The 20,700-nt window shown below is 47.9% G+C and overlaps 3 protein-coding genes across 13 annotated transcripts; 1 reads left to right on the top strand and 2 right to left on the bottom strand.

Annotated features, from left to right (window-relative positions):
• Window positions 1-140: 140 nt before the first annotated feature.
• Window positions 141-1,465, top strand: LOC118508570 (complex I intermediate-associated protein 30, mitochondrial). Its single transcript, XM_036048472.1, has 2 exons — window positions 141-883; window positions 971-1,465. The coding sequence occupies exons 1-2, from the start codon at window positions 317-319 to the stop codon at window positions 1,385-1,387; spliced, it is 984 nt and encodes a 327-aa protein (XP_035904365.1). The 5' UTR covers window positions 141-316; the 3' UTR covers window positions 1,388-1,465.
• A 51-nt stretch (window positions 1,466-1,516) lies between these two features.
• On the bottom strand, window positions 1,517-3,485 carry LOC118508560 (probable cardiolipin synthase (CMP-forming)). The gene is made up of 2 exons (XM_036048461.1): window positions 2,180-3,485; window positions 1,517-2,091 (listed from the first exon to the last, which is right to left on the bottom strand). The coding sequence occupies exons 1-2, from the start codon at window positions 2,996-2,998 to the stop codon at window positions 1,843-1,845; spliced, it is 1,068 nt and encodes a 355-aa protein (XP_035904354.1). The 5' UTR covers window positions 2,999-3,485; the 3' UTR covers window positions 1,517-1,842.
• A 1,768-nt stretch (window positions 3,486-5,253) lies between these two features.
• On the bottom strand, window positions 5,254-19,830 carry LOC118508512 (progestin and adipoQ receptor family member 4). Of its 11 annotated transcripts, none has more exons than XM_036048389.1 (8): window positions 18,352-19,052; window positions 15,037-15,997; window positions 14,248-14,463; window positions 13,306-13,409; window positions 12,999-13,136; window positions 11,420-11,560; window positions 8,519-9,564; window positions 5,254-8,409 (listed from the first exon to the last, which is right to left on the bottom strand). In XM_036048389.1, exons 2-7 carry the CDS (start codon window positions 15,296-15,298, stop codon window positions 9,457-9,459), a joined length of 969 nt encoding a protein of 322 aa, XP_035904282.1. In that variant the 5' UTR covers window positions 15,299-15,997; window positions 18,352-19,052; the 3' UTR covers window positions 5,254-8,409; window positions 8,519-9,456. The 11 variants fall into 11 exon arrangements, with proteins under 11 accessions (XP_035904282.1, XP_035904301.1, XP_035904316.1 ...); XM_036048408.1 differs by lacking the exon at window positions 18,352-19,052 and adding an exon at window positions 19,700-19,830 and having other exon boundaries at window positions 5,351-8,409; XM_036048423.1 differs by lacking the exon at window positions 18,352-19,052 and adding an exon at window positions 19,764-19,788 and having other exon boundaries at window positions 5,351-8,409.
• Window positions 19,831-20,700: the final 870 nt, after the last annotated feature.

The following is a 20,700-nucleotide window of genomic DNA, read 5'->3' as shown; positions in this document are numbered from 1 at the left end:
CCGTGAGTGGGGGGCATCTTATCAGACTTTAGCCCTTTAGCCTTCAGACTTTAACCAAAAAACGTATCAATCAAATTACAACTGCATTGCAGCCGTGTACAGCCATCTTAAGCTGCTCCCTGACAGCTGTTTGTTGTTGTTCGTCGTGGTGCCGATTGCACCATAATATTTTGCTGTCACTTAACCAAACGGCGTAGGATTTTGTGCCGGAATTTAGGTCCGGGAACGATGTGAGGTGGCCATCCAGTTCGATTAGCTAACAAAGCATCCCTATACCGTACCGCAACATACACAGATACAGATAGAGCTATTGGGAATGTATACACTTCGCCATCGATTTGTGGCACTCGGTAGAAGCTGTGAGCGAGAGTATCATGCTCTACCGAAAAAGGCCAGTACCATTGCATCCACCAGACAGCAGTACGGCAATGAAAACTGCCGGCTGCTAGTACGCCAACTAGAACCTAACCTCATCCGACCGGGTGTCCTCTCAAGCGGACTGTTTTGGGAGCGTCATCGGAAGGGTGGCTACGAGAAGGAGCATCGCGTTCTCACCAAGGAATCGATCATCAACGGACTGAAGGAGCTGAGGACGGAGTTTGCTCTGTTTCAGCAGGAATGGAAGGAGAAGCTCGAGAGCGATCCGCTCGTTGTGTTCCGGCCGGGTGAGATCGATGTAGCGTTCGGGTTTGAAAAGCAAGAGGAACTAGACCGGTGGGTCGTTACCACGGACAAGGATCACGGTGAAGGATACTCGCAGGCAACGCTTGAACTAAGCCCGGCTGGGTATGGGTTGTTTCACGGGACGCTAGAATCACGGGTACCGAAGGATGGGCGTATCAAGCGGGCCGGTTATGCTAATATCAAGAGTCTACGCGTAAGGGTAAGATCCGTCCTCAAAATCTAGCATGGGGAAGAAACTTTACTAACCTGGTTTTGTTTCTCTCTCTCTCTCTCTCTCTCTCTCTAGAAGTCTTTTAAGCGGGATGCATTCTACGACTGGAGCCAGTACAATACGCTAGTGCTGAAAGTACGCGGCGATGGACGCTCGTACCTGATTAATCTAACCGCGGAAGGTTATTACGATATCCTGTGGAACGATATCTACCACTATGTGCTGTACACTCGCGGTGGTCCACACTGGCAGATTGCGAAAATTCCCTTCTCGAAGTTCTTCCTAGCGTCGAAGGGTCGCGTGCAGGATCAGCAGGGACCGGTGCCGCTGAACCGGATCACGAATGTGGGTTTCTCCGTTGGGTCTCGGGGTGGCCACGAGGGTAGCTTTCGCCTAGAATTTGATTTTATCGGGCTGGAGTTTGATCCGTCGCATCAGGAAGAGTTTGCGTACGAAATGTACCGTCAGCCGAAGTATATTGTAGGGACGTAGAGAACAAAATCCTTGAAGTTGAGCTGCTTTGTTTAGGAAAGTTGGATGAAATAGATACGCTTATCTCATGCTAATGAATTGTTCATATGGTCTTTTTAAGGTAAGTTCGATTCTTCTATTACACGTGTCTTCGTATTCCGGATCAATTTTATTGATCTTTCGTGACAAGATATTCTGCTTCCCAGTTTTACAGCCTTACGTTTGCTTAATTTTGGAAAGAAATTTTGTTTAGAAAAATTAATTTCAAATCAAAAGCAAAACCGAAAGTGTTGTCTAATAAGGAGGATCTAGTTTTATTTATTTACATATTTTTGGGACCAAAACCTGTGCCTACCCCTGGGTGGGCCCGTAGCGAATACGGGGTTTTCTTTTTTTTTTTGTTTCTTCTTTGCTTGGAAAGAATGACTCAAACAACAACGAAAAAAAAATAAAAATAAAAATAAAATCACACGCGACTACGACTTTTTGCGCAATATTTTGTACGTGTCCTTGTTGGTGAGGTAGCTAACGGCGGCCGCCACCGTGGTAAACCCAGTCAGATACCACAGCCCGTGCAGGTACGCATGGTCCACGTAGTTGAAGATCGGTGCACCGAGCGTGGCGGCGACAGCGACCAGCTGTACGGCAGTATTGAGCTTGCTGACAAACGTGGGCGCCAGCTGGGCGGTAGCGTGCGTCACGTCAAAGTACCGGGAAAGGGTGCGCTGAAAGGAGAGTAATGGGAGGGAGAGGCGCATTAAATTAAAGCAAATCGGAACGGAGCTCCAAACCGGAAAGGGAATGGCAGCTTACCGGTTGTGGTAGGCTGATGTAGCGTATGACGAATCCGGCCCCGATTAAAAACACATCGCGGAAGAGTATCATGGCGGTGAGCCAGAGCGGCAGCAGATCGATGTAGCTCATCGCGATAACGAGCGACCCGACCAGCACCTTGTCCGCCATCGGATCGAGGAAGGAACCGAGCCGGCTAGCCTGGCTCGGCCAGTGGCGCGCAATCAATCCGTCGGCCAGATCGGTAAGTCCGGCCACAATTAGCATGCCCATCGCGAGCCGGAATTCACCCTGCACGATGACGTACCCAAGGTAGGGCGATGCGACGATACGCCCAATGCACAGCAGGTTCGGTACGGTGGCAACGTTTTCCCGCTCGATTACCTCCTCGACCCGTTCCTTCACCTTGTCCTTCCGCTCGCGGATATCCCGTACCAGCACATCGCGCTTTTCCTGCAGCAGCTGTTTGTTCTTTTGCAGCACGTTCTGCAACAGTTCCGATCCTTCGACCGATTTCACCGCGACTACACGCGGTTGCTTCTTCTTGAGGTCGGATGAGTAGCGCCGCTGGTAGCTACCGATGCTGGCTGCAGCTGGGAAAAGGCGGCCGGAGGTATTGCTCCGTCCACCGAACCGGACCGAAGCATCGTACGAGCAGACCTGGGATGTGCCCACACGCCGTTCATTGTTTCCCGGTAGACTTCGACCACCACGACCGATCCAGCTGCCGGATAGCGAGTATGCCGAACGATGGTAAGCAGCACGTAACAGCAATTCCGGCAGCACCGAACGGCCGGAAGCTGCTAGCAGTGTGCAGTGTGTGCCGAGTGTTAGTAACATCTTGCGATACGTATATCTTTTTCACGTTCCAGCAACAGGCGGATTGAACACGAAGGCGGAATACATGCGCTCGGCAGTACGTTGATTGCTTGGCTCGATTCAGACGGAACACGGCTGATTGTGATGGTACCGGGCGCACCGGTGAAAATTTTGATGGACGGCTGACGGCAAACCGAACAGCGTAGCACAAACCATATCACGGGCTACCGTCGGATGGTCCGTGATCCGGATCCGTGCAGCGTGGACGACAGTGTTCCGATGCAGACCGGAGTTCGGAATTTAGGACACACGCACCACACACACACACCGGGCGGGAAGTTTTCGTGAATCTCGTTGCCAGGAATGTGGGTCCCGGCTTGTTGAGCAACTCCTGTGTCTTGTGTGTGTGTTTTTTCTCTCCCCCTATTTTGCTACAAAGAAAATAAATAAATATGTCTGCTCTTGCACGGCTGATCGGCAAGTTGACAGGTGCAGCGGTGTTTATTGTGATGGGTTCAGTGTTTCAAAGCAGTAAAAAGTAACATTTTATCGTATTTTAGCGATTATTTCTTAACTTGACTTACTCCTCTAGCATAGTTTTGGTGTTATTCAATGCATAAAGTACCTTTAGCATGAATATTGTGGTAAAATGTGAAAAAATATTCATTTTTAGTAAATACAGGGGCCCTCACATGCTTCACAAAGCATTTTGCTAATGCACAATAGGAACTAAAGAGCAAATTGATGGACAAAATTAGTTTTTATTAACTATTTTTTTAATAGCAGAAGGCCGTCCCTTAAAATATTAAAAGTATTCTTATACTTACTAAATGCTATTACTGTCACAGTCTAGGACAATGAAATACAAAAAGCTTATAATAAACATTAAATGAAAAAAATTAAATCATGTAAGGTCACCTTTTCCCATGTGTGCTTGGACAGCTGGTTAAGCGAAGTTTCGCTCAAAAACATCTGGAAAATTCTGTTTATAGCAAGATTCGCAACCGTGAACCTTATTTTGAGATTGTTCGACTGTCGCTGTTTGAATTCTTGTATTTTAAATGTGGTGGCGCTTTTGCGAACAAACATAGCTTTGCGAACAAACAAACCAAACTCGATGGAGGCGCCTGGTACTCCATGAGGATAAAGGGATTCAGCAAAGGTGCACATGAACTAAAAATATGCGGTAGGCTCGTTGCGCATGTCCTCAGGAAAATCTTAAACAATTTTTTGTTGTGCGCAAACGGTGGAGGATAGTTCGGATGCAATTCTGACGCAAAGGATGAGGCTCAAGTCTGAATAGATGTCCCCCCTCCCCTCCCCAACTCACGGCACTCACTTTTCGCTACTGAGTTACCTTAAATTTAGGTAAAAGCTAAGCAAAAATTTTTAAAAAATGATGTGATAATAATTTATAATAATTATTCCTATAATAATAAATTATTGTAGGAAAAAGTCTGAAAAAGATACACTTTTGCGTAACTCACTTGTCCAAATGAGTGCCCGTGAATGGGGGATGATACGCCCGTCGGAGCCCTTAACGCCTCAAACTGCATCAAAGTAGCTTTGGAGGGAGTGAAAGTCATAAGTCAAGGACACAGCAAGTAAAATCTTCATAGCAAACAGCAGAAATCCTTTAGGTGGGAGAGATGTGCAGCAATCCGTGATGAAAAGCGAGAACAATGGAGGGCTCAAGTTTTAAGCAACCCTGAAGAGCTCTAAATATGACGGATCGGAGAGATCCTCTGCTCCTGTTCTTCAGGGAAGCAAAGAACCAGAAAAGAAGTCCACTGAAACCCATGTGACCGTCCACTTGTCCAAAACCAGCCTTAAAGTCTCTGTATATGGCATAGCTCCTGCCTGTCAGCAATAAAGTACAGGAACAGGTCGAGCATCAATGTCACTAAGTCTGACAGGGTAGCCCGTCTAGACATAAACCACAAATCATGAAGATGTCTCGTTTTCTAACAGGAGATGTTCGGTAATATATATTAAACATCTTGCCGATTAACCAAGCTGACCTGACCTAAATATGGAAGAAAATAGAATACGATCGTACTTATATTTTCATAACAATGTTACTTTGTTGCTCCCATCCCATCAGCTGACATCAGCATCATCTCGAGCAGCTGATAGACAGCTACAGCAATAGCGATACTTACCCATCCGTAGTTTCACACTCTACAATGTTTCGTAGCTTGTCTAATCGCGCTACAGATAAGAAGATGCGATTGGCCACTAGCCCATATGGACCGTCGAAGGGGGTGGAGGGCTTGTTTATGTGTACTTTGTATATATTATTGCTTTATTTCAATGGAAGGTTTCCTACAGTTTGTTTTGGGCTTCTTTTTTTTCTTTATTTCTTTCATATTCTTTTTGCCTAAACTCACTTAAACAAGTCCCTTTAGATTATATGATGTACGATGCTCAAGTTTTAGATCGAAAAATCCAAAAACTTGATTAAAGTATCTCTTTGTGTCTGTGTCTGTATGTGTGTGATTTAGTATTTTGGAGTTCTCCTGTTGGTTGGTCAACGCACATTTTTTTGAATCTGTTTTTTTTCTTCTAGCATTTACGATTCGCATTACGCACTCATGTATCTTTGTGTTAATATTGAAGTAATTGTGTGTGTCTGTGTGTGAGTTTTACATATGTATAAATTTCTATTAATTTGGTTATAATTAATATGTTATTCTGCTTGTGTTTTTTTCTTTCTTTCTACTCGCTCTCTCTCTCGTTCTATAGCTCTTTCTCTCTCTCTCTCTCTCTCTCTCTCTTTTTCTCGCTACAAATAACGCTGAAGGAAGCAAACAGTATCGGTACCTTTTTTTTTTTGGATCGGTGATAAACGTTTAACTAGTTACGAGAGTTACGCTGTGCAGGTCGAGCCAGTACGGGAAAGCTCACCGTGGAATTGTGACGTCGTGTGAGTGACGACATCGTTCTTTGCCTTTGTTTCGGAAAATTCTCTAACAAACCGGGATCGGTTTCCGGGGGGGGGGAGGGGGGGGGAGTTGGTTTGTTACTGGTTGACCGGCCCCCCCTCACCCACCCCTCCGCCAAAAAAGCTCATTTTACAGCTTAATTGAATTTTTGTGTTAAAGTTCGCTTTTACTATCCCGGGTTGGGAAATGACGCATTCCAAAACACGCTTCATCATCCGGGTTTCGTTTAGTTTAAATTTTCCCAAAATTTCCCAAATTTTTTTTTATCTTTTTGTTGCCTAAATTTGTCCTTCCATAATTGGTCACATCCGCATTCGGATGCGTTGCAGCCTTTCGGCCATCCTTCCATTCGCTCTCCTCTGCAGCAGCGACTTCAAAAAAAAAGGGGAAGAACGGAAAAAACCAAAACGTAACTGAAAAACCCTACCAAAAACACTTTAAAGCGCGAAAAATATAATATCACATTGCACAGTAGTGTTTTCTTTTGTTTAGTTTTTGGGGTGGATATGCCTGAGGGGTGAGTTCTGAGGGTTTAACGAGACGCTAGTGGTGTGGAGAGGGGGGAGGAAGGGGGGGAGGGAAGGAAAGTGGAGCTGTTGGGAGCTAGTAAAACTTAAATAGCTATGGTTGAGTAAGAATTGCACGTGTCAAGCAAACTAGTTCAGAGCAACTAGAAGGCCAGCCAGAAGCCCTACAGTGCGTGCCCTATTTTACCGCTGCAGAAGTGCAAAAACTCTGTCACCAATGTCACTGGGTGCTATCGGTGATGTGACGCTCGGTTTTGTGACTAACATGTCACCTAATACAGCTAATAGCTAATAAAGCTTTTTCGGTTTCTTGTTGTGTTCTGACCGGTGGCGGATCTGGTACCTTGAAGCTTGCTTTCTGCTTGCTGCTAGAGATCTGCTGGCCGAGTTGTGTGTGCGAGAACAATTTTTGGACAACTTTCGGCGCGGTCCTTCATACGGAGCTCCTTATATGAGGCCATGTATACTAGACCCCCAACTCGAGGCCTCTACTATGGAGGCTACTTATAAGCGGTAGCCGAAGTAGGTTGTCTGGCTAGATCCGCCACTGGTACGGAAAGGATATCCTGACAAGCAGTCGGAGGTATCTCAGGAGCAGAATGGGAAGGATGGCATCAGCCAAATTTTTTTTACACGTCAATCCAACTTACTCTTCGTAACTACACCTACAGTTCGTGCCCATGTGGGCTGGAGTCACTGCTCGTATACGACTAGTCTTATACACTTTGTACGGAATTTGACGGGTAAGGTTAGACCTTATCTATCAAATCCGATACAATGTCCGTATGGTTAGTCGTATACGAGTAAGCAAGTGGCTCCAGTCTTGATGCTCTCGGCACTGAGCTGTTACCCCAAAACGAAAGCCATACATTTGGTATGTCTGTGTGTGTGTGTGTGTGTGTGTAAAAGTGAAGTTCGCTGATTCGACGAATCACACAAACACTCACACACACAGACACATGCTGGAAAGATCGGAAAGATCAGCGTGCTATCAAGTTAATGTCAAACGTAGTGATCACAGATATCCAGTTCCCCGTAACACGAGGGTCACAGGAACAGAAGAAACTAGGCCAACCCGAGAAGCACGGCCGATTCTGAAGCGTGAAAACCGAACGGGTCCAGCGGCTTGGGAAGGAAACCAGTACGATAGTGTGTTGGGCCCTGGTCATCAAACATCTACTTCTTTGTTAGCTATTTTTAGTTTTAGTTTTTCTTGCGTGTAATACAGTTCATCGCTAAACGCCGCAACGCGTCATGTGTGTTTGCCCGCTACCAGGTAGTGTAGTACGTCTATTCTTAACGCTAAAGAGCATTTTGTTGTTGTTGTTGCTGTTGTAGGGGGGGGGAGGAAATTAATACTTAAACAGCCTTTCGTAACAGTGTTTCTTCTTCTTCTTCTTTGTTTTCTTAGCTAGAGTATCCTACGGGGTTTTAAAAAGGTACGATGAACGAAGGAGTGTACACCTGGACGAAAGCGACGAGCACCCGGCAGGCCACAGGTACTCGGCAAGAATATCCGGTGACTGGTTAGAGAGGGGCTAGCGGTGCCCGCACAAACACCTCGTCAAACTGGTCAAAGATAGCCAAAAACCCCTGGGAGCAGGGGGGGAAAGGGAAAGAGTCTTCCCAGCCTGTTGAACCGCAAGACCTAACCGTTCGGACATCCGACACCTTCAGTGTAACACGGTCAGTGTAACGCATGCGGAACAACAGTCGCAGGAAAGCTACGCTCTAAGTGTGATGCTTCTAGATGTACGGTGCGTTGACGGCGATACAGATGCGCATCATCCAACAAGGAATTGTGTTCAATTTTGTTCTATCTACTGGTAATAAGTCGCAATCAAGGTATTCTACTCCACCGTCCGTGCATCGCTAGGCTGCAACATATACTGTATGCCTATAGTATTGTATTATTACGGAGCCTTCTAGTGTCACCGCGTACCATCTGGTTCAGGTGCATCTGTGGAAAGAAGCAGAGAGAGAGAGAGAGACAGAGAGAGAAAGAGAGCGAAAATAGCGTTAGTATACCGCGCGGAAGTTTTGACAGCCGCTAGGCTCAGTAACTCTACCTGTGACGTATTGTTATCTCCGCTCGGCCACCCCCTTACTATCAGCAGCCAGGGTCTACTGGAGCTAAGAGAGAATAGATCCAGTGCTCAGCAAGCAGCAAACTACAGGTGGCTGAAATCGTTTCACCGGTCTCAGTCCACCGGTTACAAAATTCTCGGGGTTTCATGTTGTATTGTATCTCTGTTGTAAGGTTCACTGTAGTTCTTCTTAAAAAAAAAAATAAACTTCACGTTCAGGCACCTCACTCGATCACTCACGTGTCGAAAGTTCTGTGTGTTCTGTGCAATAGGTGGGCAAAACGGAAGAGACGAGACCCGTGAACGGTCCTCGGAATAGTCGGCTTTCTTACTAGAGCAATGCGAAAGGGAAGCGCAGTTCCTGGTTTGTGGTAGCCTCCTATAAATATATGGCATCGGCAAGCGTACTCAAGGTGCTTGGAGTAAAGTTGGTGTAGTTGCTCTCTTGTCTTGCCGTTTTTGTCTAGTTCTTGCTTCTAGCTGGCTGACGTAAATGGTGTGGTAAGAACTGTATGTGTTTGTGTATGTATGTTGAGGAAGCCTAAACGGGTGTCTGGATGTTGTTGCTGGCTGGCCTACTGGTGGCTTGCGGTTTTTGCACAATTAATTACCAATTACCTAGCAGCGAGTATGGCTGCCCTACTACGTACGCTACTCATCGCTTCGTGTTTGCTTTGGACGACTGGTCTAAATTAGTTTATCGAAAGGCGCACTTCAAACACGCTACAAATCGCAACCGTTTCGAACGGTTTGATCGACTCGAATATTGACTCGAATTGACGGACCACGGGCTGTACGTGATGGTCAGCGTTTGCTGATAGTGCTGCCCGCTCTGCGTTCAGCACCGGAATGGCTGGAGCACACTGTTGAGCTGATGATGCTGCTGCTGCTGCTGCTGCTGTGGTTGCTGTCGGTGCAAGTCATAGCTCTAGATGTGACCCGTTTAACGAGTCTATGTTTAGCGTTGAGGTATAGTTGAGTCCATTACACTCTGCTCGCTGCATCCACTCGATGTCCCGTATGGTGGCCTGTATGAAAGGTAGAATTTTTATGGTTATTGGAAGTCTTTTAGAAATGCTAGAAGGTCGGATTGCGAGAAAGACCACATCCATGAGAGCCATTATTAGAATATCTTAGCTTACAGGGTGGGAGTAGTGGGAAGACTTCAGAAGGTCCTGAGAAGAAGAGAAATTTAATCTATGGGACTCTTGGACACTGAAGTCCTTTTAAGCGACAAGATCCTGTAGAAGACTATTCATAATCCGCCTGTGTACAGGAGCTCAACCTCTCTATTTAGGCTGTTCTAGAAAAATCTATGTTTGGCATCAGGCGTAGTGTAAGAGGAGATGTGAGGAAGGTGAGGCCACCAGAGAACTGTTTCGATAAGGGCGAAAACCTAGCTCCTGTGAAGTGCTCGAAGTGTACGTAGAGCTATTTGCTGAGGGCAGAACTTCATAGCGAGGGAATAGTTTTATAATGAGAACTTTCCCTTGGGGCGAGAAGCCCACGTTGTAATGGCCGGTGAAGATGACGAATGCGTTCTGCTCGTGAAGTATGCGTTGACTTTGTTAAGAGTGCGGAGATTGAGGATTAATTGAGGTGCGACCAAGCTCGCTTAAAAAGGACGAGATCGCTTAGACGAAGTCTCTTGCCTCGTACGTTTGATCGACAAAATCTATGATAATTATTAACTCTTGACTACCTCTTCACCTCTAAAACTTCACTTTCTTCTTTCTTGGCCTAAAGACCTTTTAGGGAACTGCCCAGAAGAAACTTGAACCCCGGTCCTGCCATGTGAAGACCGACGTTGATGTCGCATGTACCACCGGGCTGCCCCCGGGGACTTCGAGAGGTCTTGGATCACTATTTCTGGCCGGCGCTACGTTCATTGGCCGGACGCTTTACCTATACCTGGAAAGTCTTAGTTCTACGTACGGGATGACAATCCAGATGGAATTCGATATTGGTTCCTGCCATACTAAACTATTCTTCTACTTCGTTTTTTGCTCTACAACTTAAAGAGGTCTGGTCGTAGCATACCTAGGCTTCTTGTGACTTCGTTTACCAGAGTCCTGCGTCAAGAATGCTGTACGATGCCTCTATACCAACGGTTGAATCTCAAGCAAAAAAAAAAATAATTTAGCCTAAAAGAGGACCCAATATTCCAAATTCAATATAATACATTACAAAATCAGGTCCCTTATAGTCAAAATCGCCTGCCTATTATTGGCTGCTTTAGTAAAGTACTGGGCGCCTCCAGCGATATTTACATTATCGGCAAAATTTCCACAAAGCCTACAGTGGGATTTCTGCTGCATGGAAATCCTTTCAAAAATAGTTCTTAACAAACACGTTTAACTTTCCCCGGTTGCGTAATGAAAATTCTCGGTACATATATACATAGCCAATCATAATGAACGCAGCCGTATAGCTATATCTCACACATGCTTTCCGACGAATGGCCTTGCACGCTAATGCCAGTACGCTTGGAAACAACGCGACGAGCACAGCAGTAGTTAGTAGGCAAAAGTTAGACTAGCAACTTCTACCATCCGCGCTCAGCCGACTGCATGTATGCCTTTGTTTTGCCAGTGGTGGCAGTTTCGCTAGAATTCGTAATCAACGCGACGAGAGTTCGCTGGTCTGGTTACGGTACCATGGAAACCTTGAAAATCTCATATGCCAAGCTAAATTGCTAGCGTATTGATCGAATTTCCATCACTTTTTTTTTTGCCAGTGCACATCCCGGGTGAACACTGCAGAAACCTACATACATACCCGGGACCGTGTCCAATAAGGGGAGGGAGGGAATAGGTGTGGGGAGGTTAGGGGCGAGGTGCATCGTTGCAAACCCACGTGACCGTGCAACTATCCCTGACTTACCTGGTGCATCGAGTAAACGGCAACAACCACCAGGACGTGCATGATGTTATGCGAGTTCAAATAGATGTCAACACTTCCGGGAAACCATTTCTCGGGGATATGCATCGCTCCAATTACTCCACCCACGGCAGACACGGCATCCTGTTGGGATTGGGAAATGCTATTATAGTGCTTGGTGTTGTTGTTGGTCGTTTGTGTATCTGCGTGTGTCAGGTGTTCCACGGGTTGCTTCATTCCCCCCCTCTATTGAAAAATGGACGCCATATTGGCCACCAGCGCAAGGGTATTGGCAGAAGGGATAGAAGCGATAACGATAATGATACAAAGTGAAACAATGAAATTATACATCGCCAACGCAACATTGCTACCATGGCAAACATCCATAGAAATCACCGTTGTTCGAGAGCTGGTTGCCATGATGGACACCATCACCGATGCACGTTGTCCATCGTTGTCCTGACAGCTCGAAACCTCCCAATGCCAATGAGTAATCCTCGCAACGGAAAAAAAACCCCGCACCCGGAAGCAAAAGACAACAGACAGAGATACATTTCATGGACGCGCAAAGCAATCGCCCCCGCCATGACGCGTGATTCCTTGATGCGCGCGTGCCGTTACCCGGTCTGGAAGGATATCATAACGGATGATTGCAGGTTGATTACCAGGTTGGGTTGCGCGAGCGTACACACGAGCACTTCATATCGATTACAGCTCGCCAGCACCCTCCAGGGACGACACCCCAGGGCCAAGGGTCCCTGGCTTTTCCCTCGGCGTGCGCGGGCGGACCCAGTGATCATGGTAGCCATAACATTTCAAACACCGATTAAGGTCGTTAGTAATTTATGGACTTTCTATCCACTGGCTCGCGACGTACTACTCTTTCCTGAGTGTTCGAGCCGGGGGTTGGTCTTTTGCTTTGATTAGAAGCTGCCATATCCGGGCCGGTTGATGAGGGCGCATGGGTGTACACGGCTTTCGGTCCCTCCGAGCCAGTACTCTCTCGTGGTTCATTGAAGGGGTCGAACCGCCCGTCCATTGGTGTGACGAGGGAGTGGGCATTACCGGTGAAACTATCATTAGTATACATTATTTATCACCATCCGCTTTTTTTTTGCGCCCTCTCATCACGTTTTCCTCGTTCATACGCTGCCCCTCGAAAGTGGGTAAAGAGCTCGGAATTCTCTGAATGCAGCTTGGGTATCGGATTGTTGGTGTAGGAAAGTTAGGTGCAGCTCGTTAAAAATTAATTCCCGCGACTTGCATCGGTCGCAGCGTTGTGTTTGATTGGTGTTGTTGGGGAAAAACTTAATTTCAATTTCAAAACCCACCAACACGACCATCAATAATGAAAACCATCGGGTGGAGGCGATCACAGCCAAAGACCACAACGGAAGGAAAAAAATAGAATGTTGTTCAAAAATAGCGTAACAGGGCAATAGGTGCATTCGCACTGCACACCACCCAAGGCAGTTAATTGTGTTTACGGTTCACGCGGTCCAAACCAAACCAAGGTGATGCCACGTGAACGGCCACGGTTTGGTAAACGTTCGGCAGGGTCCTACTGCCGTCCGGTACTTACCTGTAGAAAGACGTGGGTGAGTGAGGTAGGATTGCCGCCACCGAGCTTCGAGATTCGCAGCAACGTGAGCATGATTCGCATGCTGAACGGCAGCAGAAAGCATAACCGTCGCTGCCAAGGTGATGAAGCCGTCATTGCCTGCATGTCAGGATAGTCAGGACGAAACGAAAAAGGAAAAGGGGAAAAAAGCAGTTTGGAATAAATGTACTGAAATTCAATTACACGCAGTTGGACACTGGGCTTTTTGGCTTCTGCATCGCCAGAAATAGCAATCGTCCGAGATGGGGCGGAAGCTTGCATACCGTACCTTGAAGAGCCCCCAGATACACAGCAGCGAGTAGGAAATGATGAGCAGCCATTTTAATGGAAAGTTTAAACAGTACACCGTTGCCGTTACCATCGGTAGCGCTCCTGTTGAATGGGCGGTAGGGGAAAACGTTAACGGAACTATGGGCAGAACGCATTTCGTGACACGTGATCGCCAATACCCAGTAACAGGCAGGGATGTTAAACGCATCTGTCAGATTATCGTATATCACCAGGGATTTTGGGGCAAGGGCAGCAGTCGATTCGATATGGGAGAAAGAATGACCACGGTCACGCCACATGTACTGCCACCGTAAAGTGGATGGTAGTACTCTACGGGGATTTTCATGGACATCGGTTGTCAGACAGATATCTCGGGTACAGGATCTATTGCTGGCCGGCGTGACCGGGTCCACCTCCGCTTGATGCCCCAGTGCCAGATGAACGTTTAACATCCCTGGTTAAAGTGTGTAAGATCACGCGATGTAACTGATACGCCGCGGATCTGTACACACAGGCGACCTTGACGATATTCACTCGTTCCGTATATTGCTTGCACCGTTTGACTTTTTCCCCGCGTGGGTTTAGGGACTGTTTGAGTGTGCGGAGTACCATGGCACAGGTGGGAAAATGGTCCAGCTCTTGTCCGTGCCATAGTTAGCCTACCTCAAACATCACCATCCCGAAGACGGAGAACGTGCGATAAAACACGCGAAACGGTCCAAGAAATGTACATCTGTGTTGTTTTTGTTTGAGAAGTTATGACTTCCTCCACTCTCCAGAAGGGAGGGCATAATCTCACACGTGTTAAAAGTAATGTCACACATCACACATGGTGGTCAATCGTCGCGATGCGGACGGTGGACGAAGTGCAGGAAGTATACGGGACTTCCTGTCACAGCATCTTCCACCCTAGATCGAACGCAGACGATCGACGGCTTACCGAAACTCTGACTGATCCATATGCCGAGCATGTCGAGCTGCAGCAACCGGTAGTAGATGCCCTCGCCGTTCTCCAGGTTCATAAACAGATGGTAGACGAAGCTGCCGCACCACGGTGCAACGGAACCGACCAGATGACACCACGACAGAAAGCGATAGTCTTTCTCCCATGGCATCATTGCCGGCACTGTTGCCAGGATGTAGACAATTGGAATGCCTGCAGCCGGGTCCAAGGAAGGGGGGAATACGAGGGAATGGGAGCGGGAAAGAGAGGGAGAGAGAGGGAGAGAGAAAGAGAAACAGAGTAGATCACATTTAATCGCGATGTTCAGCTGTAGAAGGCGGCAGGTGTTGTGTGTAAAGAAGCACCTAGTCACACTTATCGTCTACGGATACTGTTGGTGAGGCACAATATGTCTATCTCTTCTTGCTCTAACAACATCTTAGGTTATGGCTAGTACTTGTGGCTTACTAGACTAGTATGATACCTCGTAGTTGGATAGTCAGTCCTCACTACCAGCGGAACGTTGTCGCCTCTACCACCGCACCTCAATATGCAGAAGCTAAATCTACGTCAAGGTTGGACATCTACGTCAAGGTTGAGTTTGAATGTTGATTGTTAGGTTGATCGGATGACTTAGGATATTTACAGTTTGATAGTTGAGCATGGCACGAACCGTAACACTACATAGGACCGATGAAGCGTTACATCGCTATATCACAGATACTAGTCCTGGTGCTAAGGCTAGGTGCCGGTTGGTATCTAAGAAACGTTAGAGAAATCACTTACCGTGTGTAAGAATATTGATGGTTTCATTGTGTACGTAGAACAGGCTGCTCAGGCAACCCTTCACACCCTGCAGCGGCCGGTACCCGGTGAGCACGTACGGGTTAAACTGCAGATGCTGTGGCATATCCTTCCATTCGAGCAGGTCGGCTGGTGGCGTCAGCATACGGTGCACCTGCTTGAGCAGTGTCGTCGATCCGCTGGACGTGGTCCCGGCCGTGGTGTCAGACGAACCGTTGGTCGTCGGAACCGGTTCCGGGGCCATCGCCACCGGCTCGACCGTTGGCGTAGACTCCACGGTGAGGTGCGTGTGTGTGTGTGCGTCGCCCACCTGAACGACCTTTGGCTTTTGGTCTACCTGCCGCAGACCGTGGTGTGTATTATCTAACACCGCACTCGCACTATAACTACGTGCTCCGGGCAGATCGTTCTAGGTAGTTGCGGTACCGAACACCCAGGACCAGCGTTACAGCCGTGTCCGAGTGGCTAGTGGTTATCGACTTCGCTTATCTCTGCTTGCCGACGCGTGACTGACTGATGGCACGCTAACCGGCAGTGTCCTGTCTGAGCGTTCTAGAATGCGTCCGCCTCCAGTGCGCTGCTGGTCATCAAGCCGGACGACGCTGATGGTGATGATAATGGTGCAGTCACCGCTCACGCTCCAACGGGGGCACAGCTACGGCTACCACCAAGCGTCGGGATAATGGCACGCTGAGAGCGACCAGACTCTCGCTGGCCGGTTTGATGCTCACGCGGTACAGATGGGTACTTGCATCCAGATATCGCACCTGCTCGATATACTCTTCTTATCACTCTCGGTCTCTCTGTCGTTCAATCTCTCTCTCTCTCTCGCTTGGTCGTGTGATGATTTCCTCAAAGATTCAGCTCAACCTTCAACGAGAGCATGGTTACGTCCGTGTACGAATTGTAGCCCGTCTCCGGTACCGCGACTGTACACCGCCACCTACATGTTTATTTATGTAATCGTGAGATTATGCCTGCGAACGTGCGGTACGTGAAGCAAATAAAGCGGCAAAAACGGTTTGGTTTTGGTAAAGTTCGAGGTTTGGCAAAACAAACCGTTTCATCGTGCGGTATCGCTCGTGTAAATCATCAACTCGCAGAAACCCCACCCGCGGGGCCAACCTTTGCCCGGCCAACCAGTCGAACGGCTGGATACGAACAGCTTTCGGGGCAATTGGTGCAGTTCCAAAGCAAACAGTAGTTTGCGAACCGAACTGAGACTCTGTGCTGCAGTTAGTACATCACGCTTAGGTACGCAACCCGACATCGCCCGCCACTACTTCCCTGCGCCGGTTGGACGTTCGCTGTTCGTTCGCTACTACCGGGGCAGCGCATATTGTTGATATTAGCACGTTAAACGTTTTATCCCAGGCAAAACCCGCTGGCACCCCGTCCGCCTAATTAGCATCATTTCGCACACCGTTCACGTACTCGTAAATTTCACGCACCCATGGCATGGCGGTCCTGAGCAACCCTATCGCATACCCTGTTCAGCTGCCTCGGCTCGCCAGATGATCGCACGTTTCGCAACAAAAAAAAAAAAACAAACGTTGTAACGCGAGTTCCAAAACGGGGAACCGATGTGCCCTTTACTGCTCGCATGTCCGCTCGTTCGCGGCTGGGAATGTGGCAGTGAGTGAGTGTTTGGGCGGAGGACTGTCAGTTTGACGGTTTAAAATAGATCAAAACTGTACTGAAACCGTGGTCACCCCAGGCGTAATGGAGCAGGGCGGGGTATGGGACGGTAGGGGGTATTGCGGGCAGTTGTTTCGATTAGGAGGAGCTAGTGGGCCAAAAAAAAAATTACCTTTCTTCCCCACCGCTCGCCGTCCGGTGCCTTACCCGCCAGACTTCGCCAGGTGGGAAGCAGGCATAAGTATAATTCGCGCTCACGTGCTTGTGATCGTTTCAGCAAGCCGCAAACACACCGTTCGTGTGCTCTCGCGTGACTTGAACGACCGGGACACTGAAGAACGGTCGACGGTACGCGTGACATTTTGGAGTCTGAACAGTGGCCTGCACCTTGTGTGAGTCAGCCTGATCGGTGTTGGCAACAACTCAAACAACAAAAACGACCACCTTTGGCTATGATGTGTGCTGATTGTGTGTACGCTTTGAAGTTTTTGTTGTTGCTGTTTGAGGCCTCACCTGGGCGAAGCCGACAAAAGGATAACTTTGGACATTTACTAGTTTTTTTTGGAAAGTAGTCCCCGTTACCCATGGGGTGGTCCGGTGGCCGATGCGATACCGGCGCCGGTCTTCACACGGCAGGACCGGGGTTCAAATCCAGACCACACCTCCCCGTACGTAGGGCTGACTACTTTACTACGTGTAAAATTAAACCACAGAAAGCCAGAAATGGCAGACCTCTCGAGGTTGTAGTGCCAAGGAAGAAGGAGAAGTCCCCATTACGTGGAGGGAATTGTTTTTCCTTCGGTTTGCACTACCGATATATGCTCAGCTCAACGTACGCGCTTCTCAAATGCCTCCAATATTCTACCAACCCCTACCAATATCCTCAACAAACAAAAAAATGGCAAATCATTCAGAAATTCCCTCAAAAATCACTCAAACGATCTAATCCCGTCCCTCGGCGTTTGGCGAGATTTTTTTTGCTGTCGTGTCTCCGTGTCACCTGCCCGGGTTGTTTGTAAAATGACGCCACCCCCACTCGCCCCCCCCCCTCCCCTAATTCTTTACATAACACGCACCGAAATCACGACGACGCGCCTGGGGCAAGGGTTGGGATTGTTTGGTATAGTGGGCAGACAAATAAACACACGCGTGTTCCCTAGCGCTGAACTTTTGAACGTTACTTCCGGTCGGTCGAACGAGCTGGCGCGCAAGATTTGGCCTAACCTTTTTCTGTGTGTATGTATGTTTGTTTGCCTCCTGTGCACGGTATCTTCTGTGCCAGTTACCGAGCGAACCTTCTCTATGGAGAATCGAACCTTGTCCGCCAATTCTACCACGAAAAAAAGCTATTTTGGTGAGAGCGTGAGGTCCGGGTTCGGTGTCTTAATTACACCACATGAGTCAATCCCCGGCACTGCAGCAAAAAAAAAAAAAACCCAACGACGCTGGTATCTGCGGAGGGATGATGATGATGATGATTGAAGCTTTTTTTCTGCTTGTTTGATTCTGTCTGGAGGAAGGTAGTTCGACTTTATCGCCAAGGCATCAGCACAGTTTGAATGTTTGTTTTTTGCATCCCCGCGTCCATTTCTATTTGATTTCTTTGATCGGGGAGAGTTCGCAACAATAGGACACAGCGCACGTACACACAATACTCACATACATCTTCCTGCCTCAGATCAGATGAAAACGGAAGGATGGTCCTCCCGATGGACTAGTCCCCCCTCGTGTGGTTGGAGAACACACAGCTCTACGTTTGAGGCCTAGCAATGCCTAGTTATCACAAGAACTATCACCAGACACGAGGTCTCAAGCCCCAGTCCCCAACAACTTGGGACCTAACCTTTACTGCACGAAGCGATTGCTGCTGAAGGTGCGGATTTTGAATTGATTTAAACACGGTACACGTGCTGCGGTTGCTGCAGGTGCTTTCCAACGATTGCACCCATACATGATTACCTGGTCGGTCGCTCTTTCACACGCGCTCTCTCTCTCTCTTTCTCTCTCTGGCACACGCTCTCTTTGGCTAGCTAGCTCTCTTTGGCTGGTATGGAGGTTGTCCGGATTTTGGGGAACCGTTTCGGGCAGTCCTTAACACACAACAACCGACGGGTAGTTGGGTCGCTGGACGATGTACACCGCATGTGACATGCGGTCTGGGTCTGGGCCGAGCCTCTACTGCTGCCGTTCACGCTCCTGTCCGCCAATCGTTTCGCGCGGACCTACCGGATATTTTGGGGACATTCTTAGGCTTTGTACAGTGAAGGGTTACGTTGAACGGTGGAAGAATTGTTGTGAATACTGATGCTGCCCAGCAAAGCCCAACACCAAGCTACAGTATATCCTTAGCGTACACACACACAACACATACACGAACACACACATACACACACGCACACATCCGCGGACAGGATCTAGATCGAGCGACGGACGGGAGAACACTGGATCCCGATTCGCCGCCGTATCCAATTTTTCCCTGCTTTCCTACACCCGGCAGGATCTAGTGCGCTCCGACCGGACTCCTCTGCACCCCCCACTGCTTTCTGTAGGGCCGGCGCCTACATCCCTCGTGTTCGGCTCGTGCGCTCTCAGTGGAAATTCGCTTTCATTTCCCATTTTTTTCACACCAACGCATTAGCTCGCTCGCTCGCTCGCTCTGTCAATCCTAGTGCCGAAGGCGGTTTATTACCGTGCCTATGTGAGCCGATTTTTTTTTTGCTTTTGTTGGTTTGCCCCCCATATCCCCCGTTTCCCGGTGAAATTTCCACCCAAGAATCAATATCGAATGCGAACGAATGCAAGCAGAAACTCTCTTTTATCGCGAAGCGCGTTCTCGTGACCGTGTGCTTTCTCTTGCCATCCCAATATTTTCCTGCATCTCGTCTAACCTCTCCTCCCCACATCTCCCCCCCCGCCCTCTCTACCTCCACCTACATCCATCCCGGTGGCATTTGCACTGGTAGGCCCCATGTGTTCCTGCCGGTTTTTTGGGAAATTCCAAGCTCACCGAATCTTTTGCCAGCCTCTGTGTGCGCATGAGCATGTGAACCGCAACGCTTCAAACACCGTACCGGTTCCACACCGTAACCGTTGGTGTGTTGGTTTTTCCGACTTCGTTGAACTGCAATGCTTCCTCCAACACACACACACACACACTCAAACGCATAGAGCGGTCGCCCCAATCCCGGCTGGTGTACTGAGGGCATGGTAAGCGAAATTTTGAGTTTTTCCGTAGAAATGAGCGCAAAACGATAATTTCTACGGAGGCAAGAAAAACAGCATGCGAACCGTACCGCGCATGCTGCTCGAGAGAGAGAGAGAGAGAGAGAGAGAGAGAGAGGAAACCCGTTTTCGAGATGCAGCAGAGAGCAACAGAGCAGTTTTTTGTCCCCCCGTGATGGTGAAAAACTGGTGTGAAAAACATGAACTCAAAACTAATTTAGAGCGTATCCTTTCGCGTAGAATGGTGTCTTTGCGTCCGTGTACTTACTTCGGGTAGCAGGAATAATAAAGGAAATAGTAAAAAAAATATTTTTTTTATCTTAAACAGTGCCCCAACATCCCTCTTAAATTGGAAAGATTGCAGAAAATAAACTTCAAAGATAATAATTTAAAATTATTGTGTCGTGCGAATCTGTGTACAAACCGTCTCTTTTTGAATCTACCATCTCCGGACGTAGCTTCCAAATTTGACACATAGGTAGCGCTCGCCAAAAACCGAAACACATGAACCGTTTCGGTTACGTCACGTTCAAATGGAACCAGTAATATTTATTTATTTTTTCAACAAACTCTTGAAGAAAGTTGCTTAGGTACATGTAAAACAATGCAAATTGAGTGTGACAAACGTAAAGCTTAAAGAATTCTAGAGAATGAGTGTGTTTTTGGTAGAATTTAACGAACACACCATACCACCGGTACCAGGTTTCAACGGAAACAACCTTTCTTCGGAACGTTTTAATTTAATTAAAGAAACGCTCTGAGCATTATTTATTGAAACGCACATGT

The sequence above is a fragment of the Anopheles stephensi genome, chromosome X, assembly GCF_013141755.1.
Source record: "Anopheles stephensi strain Indian chromosome X, UCI_ANSTEP_V1.0, whole genome shotgun sequence".
In the NCBI taxonomy this organism is placed as follows: domain Eukaryota; kingdom Metazoa; phylum Arthropoda; class Insecta; order Diptera; family Culicidae; genus Anopheles; species Anopheles stephensi.
The sequence above is the reverse complement of the archived record's forward strand: the minus strand, read 5'-3'. Positions and strand labels throughout refer to the sequence as shown.